The sequence below is a fragment of the Asterias rubens genome, chromosome 10, assembly GCF_902459465.1.
Source record: "Asterias rubens chromosome 10, eAstRub1.3, whole genome shotgun sequence".
Lineage (NCBI taxonomy): Eukaryota > Metazoa > Echinodermata > Asteroidea > Forcipulatida > Asteriidae > Asterias > Asterias rubens.
Window position 1 is genome coordinate 17,583,345 of NC_047071.1, and position 7,819 is coordinate 17,591,163.

General features: G+C 40.1%; 1 protein-coding gene across 1 annotated transcript; it reads left to right on the top strand.

Annotated features, from left to right (window-relative positions):
• Positions 1-1,582: 1,582 nt before the first annotated feature.
• On the top strand, positions 1,583-6,851 carry LOC117296126 (arrestin domain-containing protein 3-like). Its single transcript, XM_033778999.1, has 7 exons — positions 1,583-1,947; positions 3,170-3,319; positions 4,526-4,770; positions 5,074-5,256; positions 5,502-5,690; positions 6,180-6,342; positions 6,589-6,851. The coding sequence occupies exons 1-7, from the start codon at positions 1,812-1,814 to the stop codon at positions 6,759-6,761; spliced, it is 1,239 nt and encodes a 412-aa protein (XP_033634890.1). The 5' UTR covers positions 1,583-1,811; the 3' UTR covers positions 6,762-6,851.
• Positions 6,852-7,819: the final 968 nt, after the last annotated feature.

Sequence of the window (7,819 nt, forward strand, 5' to 3'; positions counted from 1 at the left end):
CAAATATAAATCATTTGGGCATGTCAGACCAGTGCCTGTCTTTATCCATCTTTTGCGCCTATAAATCCAGGGGACTGGGACCAGTTCACGATAATGATTTGCGTTTTGACATTTTTGATGCAGACAAAAACCTCGATCTCAAACTTGAAACCAATGGTTATAGTCTAACTACCCCCATCTTCCTCAATTACACCGGGTGACTCCCATGATCAAAAAAGCCCAAAATCACTTGACCTGATGAAAATGTGCCGTTTCTCTTGCCAGAGACGTTGCTGGTACAGGACTTGGACCACTGCGACTATAGGCGGCTTCGCTGCTAAAAATGCTCGAACACTTTATTTCTTCATTTTTGTGCAGGATATTTGCACAGAATTCTGGGTGGTTTGGCAGCTAAAAGAATACAGTGCTTTATTTTTGATGAATATTTCTATTATGCAGTGATACAGTACATATATTTATTTTCTGTAGCAATGCCAGTTAATTAGTGTTTATCCTCACTGTTTTTTAATTATTGATTGTTGTGTACTGGTAGTGCATATAATTAAATTTTCTGTATTTTCTCTACGATGTTATTTTATAACTGGGGTTTTCTTTTTAAAGTGTTCAGCGCCCAAGAGCATGTTTCATGGCTATAGGCGCTATATATTCATTATTATCATCATTTTTTATGAACTTTTTTGTTGACATCCAAAACAACAATTATTATGCCAACCGGTAGTAAGGCCTAAAGCTATTAGTTATATGCCCCGCGGTTCTGGTCATAACTTATTAAAAATGGTCCATTGTCATTACATTTTTAGTGATCGATGCCGATACTGCTTAATACCTGTGTGAAGTCTAGTGTTGGCACCATTGCGATTTGAAGCTCGCTTTCCTTCTGTTTTGTGTAGTTTTGGCAAGAGATCATTTTGGTACTGCAGAGTAGTACGCAGCTACTTCTGATTTTGTCCTCGTTTATCAAAATTAGGCCAAACCTCAAGGTTTTGAAAAACTGGAAACACTTCTGCCGTTGAGAGTGGCGTCGAAAGTACAATATTTTGACGTCATGTGTGGGCGTATGCTTGGTATATACCTCTGGTTTTTTAATCAGATGCTTAATTTCGAGACCTCAGAATCTAATTCTGAGGTCTCGAAGTCAAATTCAAGTTTAGTGGAAAATTACTTCTTTCTCGAAAACTTCTTCAGAGGGAGCCGTTTTTCACAAGGTTTTATACTATCTTGAACAGCTCTCTAATACTTTGTTACCAAGTAAGTTTTTATGCTAACAATTATTTTGAGTAATTATGTTTATTTTGAGTGCATACAAATTATAGCGACAACACCCATTGTAAAGCACACGCGTCTTTCTGAACGGCGAGATACTGTCTTGACGTGTTTGTTATGTCATAGTTTCGCCATTAAACTCTGTTGCGATTATGTTTATATGTGTCCCCGTCTTCTTGTTACCAAACAGACAGCGCAATCTCCAATGAAAACATATAGTGATATTTCCCATTTGTTTGCATGCGTGCAATTTGTGCCGCTCCATCTGTGGCTGTGGCGCTGCTATGTGAACTCAGCAGCACTGGAATTGAACTCAGTGACCTTGTTTGGGGGAAAACGACTCATTGTGCATTACTACTGGTAATAAATGTTTTTTTCGTTAGTCATGCGGATATGCTATACATCTCTGTGTACGGGATTCATATGAATAGTTGTTTTCACTTCATACTCAAAGCACTAAGCTAGCACAACAGTGTACATAACAGTAGGCATATGCCTACACAGTCAAGACTACAAGAGGCGTTTTAAGACGACCTAAGGACAGAAACATGAGCAGACTTAGGACACTGGCGATTGCGTTCGATAGTAACACGAACGTATTTTCTTCTGGTGACGTCATCAGTGGCCAGGTTATCGTACAAGTAGACTCAAACCGCGACCAGGAGGGTTTGAAGAACGTACAAGGTATGTGACGATAGGCGTAGAAAAACCACAGTTTTATCAGGGTGTGGCTCAGTGGTTTTTATACATTTCCAACTCTGTCTTGCGAAATAGAACTGAGCCTTTTGGATAGGATTGGGTTTGATCCAGTGGCTATTCTCTGATGCGTCGTTTTGCCCCATTTTGGGGGCTTCCCCACTTATCATCGAAAACTGAGATTAACTCTCGTATTCTTTCTGCCCTGTTTTGAACACTTGCGGAAAATTAACAAATAAATAAAATAAATACATGAAGTGAAAACGACCGGGGGGGGGGGGTGGAGGTAACTTTTCTTCCAAATTTCGGAGAATTAGACAGGAAAAGCAAAACAAAATAAACACAAGCAAGAGAGAGAGACTTATCATCTAAGTTAATAAAGAATTCACATGCATCCTTATATAAATAAACTCAAGGGAACAGTATCATTTATGTGTCTCATGCCAAGTGTAGAAACCGTGGTTGGAAAGTTGTGAAATTCTCTGGCTGTGGATGTTTTAAATAGCGACACTTATTTAAAGCCATTGGACCCTTTCGGTACAGAAAAAAAAAAGTTCACAGATTTACAAATAATTTACAGGGTTTACAGAAGGTAATGGTGAAAGACTTCTCTTGAAATATTAGTCCATAAAATGCTTTACTTTTTGAGAAAACGGTAAAACAATATAAATTCTCGTTAGCGCGAGAATTACGGATTTGTTATAAACACATGTCATGACACGGCGAAACGCGCGAAAACAGGAGTGGGTTTTCCCGTTTTTTTCTCCCGACTCCGATGTCCGATTGAGCATAAATTTCCACAGGATTGTTATTTTATATATAAGTTGTGATACACGAAGTGTGGGACTTGGACAATTCTGTTTACCGAAAGTGTATAATGGCTTTAATTTGCTCTGCCCCCCAAAAACAAAACAAAAAAACAAACAAACAAAACAACTTTTTGGGCAAACAAAAGTTCATAAAAATTGCTTTTCCAAAATGGCCGCGGGACACATTTTTAAAGAACACCGCCTGGGCTTTTTTTTATTTTTTAAATCGTCTGGGGATGGGAGATTAATTAATTGTATCTGTTTTTGTACTAAAAAAAGAGAGAGAGAGAGAGAAAAAAAAAGGAGGCCGTCTCAAGGGTGCGGCCGGGACGCCAAAAATATGTTTTCTTTTTGCCGGATACTCTGCTTTTTATTTGTTTCAACGGTTTTTTGATGGTCAGGAATATGGGTGAAGTTTAAAGGGAAAGCTAAAACAAAGTGGACAACCACTAAACACAGCACTGACTCAGACGGGAATAGTCATTCGCATACAAGGACCCACACCAAGAAGGAGAGATACTTTGACACCATCTTCGTGATCTTTGGCAAAGGTATATCTTATTACTCCTACTTTGTTATTCTGAGAGGATTCTGAAGTCTAATCCTCAAAGGCAGTGGACACTATTGGTAATTTCTCAAAATAATTATTGGCATAAAACCTTACTTGGTGACGAGTAATGGGGAGAGGTTGGTGGTATAAAACATTGTGAGAAACGGCTCCCTCTGAAGTGCCATAGTTTTCGAGAAAGAAGTAATTTTCCACGAATTTGATTTCGAGACCTCAAATTTAGAACTTGAGGTCTCGAAATCAACCATCTAAACGCACACAACTTTGTGTGACAAGGGTTATTTTTCTTTCATTATTATCTCGCAACTTCGATGACCGATTGAGCTCAAATTTTCACAGGTTTGTTATTTTATGCATATGTTGAGATACACAAACTGTGAAGGCTAGTCTTTGACAAATACCAATAGTGTCCACTGCCTTCAAATATTATCTTGAAATTTATACTGAAACGATTTACGGGGAGGCCCCAAGGCTTGGACATCGTTTGGTAATGGTAGACTTTGGAACGCTAGGTGGCAGCAGACCTACAAGGTAAACTTCCATTGTTTACGTAGCTCTGAGCATGCGCACATTACCGAGAACACTGGAATTTACTTGGTAAGTCTGCTGCCACCAAGCGTCCCAAAAGTCTCCTGCCAAAGACCAATCTTATCATGGTGTATCCAAACATAATGCAAAAAATAACAAACCAGCGAACCTTATTTTGGGCTGAATTAGTTACCACTGCAAGCACAGAATAATGAAATGAAAAAATACCCGTGTTGAACAACTTTGTGTGCTTCCAGGACCATACGCCTTTCTTAATATTATTTACGAGGTACGTCACAATGCTAATCCAAAACGAGGCGATGGGCGCAGCCACTGCAAGTGAGGGGAACATGCGCCCATAGCCTCATTTTGGGTAAGAATTATGACGTCATGCATACATATTAAGAGATGCGTATTGTGGTTCAAACCATAAACCACGTGTGTGCTAGTGCAACCTAGAATGGCATTGAATATTTAACTGTTTGATAAACGCGACTTCCAATGGAAAAGTTGGGTCGTTACAACGGTTCTTTTTAGAGCCAACGCAAAATATCATTGCTATTATACCGCAAACCTCTCCTGTTATATCTTACACAAAATTTCAAATCCCACTAACATTATTTATAAACTATAACGGAATATTACTTATAAAACGTTACAGGGAAACATCAGCGTTCTGCTAATAAGCTGAACATTCCACCAGGAACCCATGCCTACCCCTTTTCATTTCAACTCCCTATTGGAATGTTGCCGTCTCCATTCGAACACAAATATGGGTACGTGAGGTACAAAGTGAAGACGACGCTGTCGCTCATCAGGACCTTTTCCAATAAAACCTTCAAAAGAGAGAAGCTGTTTAGTGTGACCGGACCCATGGTGGACTTGAATCTCATACCACAAGCGCAGGTTTGTGCCTTCACTAGACATATCCCAGATTTGTGTCTTCAATATTCTTTTCCTTAAACTTGTTCTCGTTTTAGTTAAACAAAAGTATGGAAGTGCGGATTGTAGTGTTCTTTACAATTAAACAGGTTGACCACAGTGCAAACCCCTAAAACTTTAATGTTGGACTTTTGGGACATTTACATGGTAGGTCTGCTGCCACCTAGTGTTCAAAAGTCTCCTATTGTGTGCAAACCCTCAAATAGCGGGATAAAAACCAATCACAATTGTTGTCCATTCATCATTCTGTGTGTGTCTTTTGTTCAGTCAGGAGTCGAGAGGACGATGAAGCTCGTCAACTGTTGTGGATGTGGATCCACTGTGGAAGAATCAATTACCGTCGGTTTACCAAAACAAGGCTACGTCCCCGGAGAGAGCATATACCTCACTGGCCAAGTTGACAACCGTGACAGGGAAGAATCGTGTGATTTTCACGCCAAGTTTATGCAGGTATGGGCATCAATTACTTTTAAAGGATTGCAGAATTCGTTTTTGCTAACAAAACAGTTGCTGGCAGTGTACGCACAATGGCCAAACATGAATAAAACGCTATACTGAGCGAGATTTATGTAAATCTGTGATCTTAGGCGATTTTTTGTCCTTACTTCTTTTTCTGTAATGTTTGATATTTATTTCATCAGTTTCACTTCCTCAGAAGTTTTCATTTGTTGTTTGTATGAACGCCCCTATTTCAGAGAATAACGTTTTATTCGAAATCAATCAAAACGAAACATGTGGATAACATCCTTGGTGCTGTGAATGTCAGGGTAGCGACTCCTCGAGGCAGGGTGACAGACTTTAGCCTGGGTCCGATGCCCATTCCTCCGGTACCACCTACGGGATTACCTGGGTGCAACATCATTGATATAGAGTATTCCATTCAGGTAAGTTTAGAACGTTTGTGTATCAACGATTTATAATTATTATAGGGAAAATTCCACGAATCAGCAAATCCATTCGACAACAAAGAATGCGGTTTGTGGCGTAACAAAGAGGAACTCGCTGGGGATATTCTACTATGGAAACCCACCCATGGCAAACAAACACCAGGACGCCCAAAGAAGACCTATCTTGATATTATTGATGGAGGATACCGGATGCAGGTTCGAAGATCTCCCAAATGCAATGGACAACGAACAAGCTCAACCTGATAATGATGTTGATGAAAATGTGTTATGAAAAATAGGAAGAGCGTATGGATCTGATGAGAACACAAGAGGTCCATCAAAGTATAGGGATTTGAAACAAAATGTAAACCACTTTGTCTAAATTTATAAATTATTTTGTAAGAATTGCTGTAGCTATATTTTTTTGGTCCCAACAAACATTAAAATTCATAACGATTTCTTACATTTGTTGAATGTGTTGATCAGTGTAAGGGCGCTAACGGAAAGTTGAAGTTTCCGATAGTAATTGGTACGGTGCCTCTCCGTGCACGGACCCCTGCTTCTTTACCAACTGCGCCACCAGCAAGTATGCCGTACCCTTCGGCTATTGCGACGGCACCAGACTACCCCAAAGCAATGGCAGCATCGGGTAAGATTTGTTCCTTTCCTAAACCTATTTTGCACATAAAGACGAATTCCTTAAAAGAATAATGTGCTGTGGTATCGCCGTAAACGGCACCGGGATACTGCTTGACTTCAAAACTGCAGGCCCATTCTTTGTTTTCCTTCATATATTTTGGACGCTCACATTAATTTTTTGTTCCCACAATAAAGCGGTTTTATTTCAATAAACAATGTTCCCTAAATCCCTTTGATTATTTTTGTTTACGTCTAGCCCCTCCATTTGGTGGTGAAGCTCCGCCCCCAAGTTACGAGGAGGCTGTTGGCAAAACAGAGAGACTGGCCAACGCAAGGAACGATGAGGATTACGTCATTGACGATCAGTTCGTGCCTAGTTATCCGTACTTCAACCTTTCGGTTGATGTACCACCGGGTTCCCGCCATTAATCCCATGGAGTTTAAAGAGAGTGGACACTATTGGTAATTGTCACTGATCAGTCTTCTCACTTGGTGTATCTCAACATATGCATAAATATTAAACCTGTGAAAATTTTGATCTCAATCGGTCGTCGAAGTTGCGAGTTAAAAATGAAAAAAAAAACACCCTTGTCGCACAAAGTGGTGTGCTTTCACATGTTTGATTTCGAGACCTATAATTCTAAATCTGAGGTATCGAAATCAAATTCGTGGAAAATTACTTCTTTTCTTTCTCGAAAAGTACGCTACTTGAGAGGGAGTCGTTTGTTACAATGTTTTGTACTATCAACAGCTATGCTAATAACTATTTTGAGTAATTACCAATAGTTATGTCCACTGTCTTTAACTGATGCAGGCCTATACTCATTGTTCTCCTATGGATGGACATCGAGATGCCGATGAGGTTGTGCGGAGGGGGGGGGGGGGGGTGAACAGTGTATTTCCATTTAAGGTCATCAGCGATTACCTCCTCAACGATCACATTGACCCTCCTTGTCAAGAAGTTCCCCAGCGGAAGTTTCAGGAGGACAACTGCCAAGCAACCAAGTAACGTGTCACTGGTCATTATGTTATGTAAACCCGATTTTTCAGGATGACGTCTCTAATCGGTTACCACTGCGGGCCCAGTACAGACCCCTGTGGCACAGAATAATTCAGGACAACAGGGTCTGATATCGCAGTGCCCATACACACATGCTGAGTACTATTGAAGAGATACTAACCGGCCATTCCTCGTTGCCCCCATTCATTTCCGGAATTGTATACAGCCCCTTTTCAATTCGTAGTATTATGCCCTCTTCATATACCTATGGTTTTGCCATATAACCACTTATATAGTTACCCGTTTTCTTTCTTCTTCTACTTGCCCTTCTGGGGGGGGGGGGGGGGGTAGGATTATTATTTGTACGTCTAGTTTGACAAATATGATGATTGTACTTGATTTACGCACTTACCTAAAATTGTGCACCCTTTTAGCATTTTATAATAATTAACTCGCTCCTTGGCAGTGCAGCTAATAAAGATCAAGC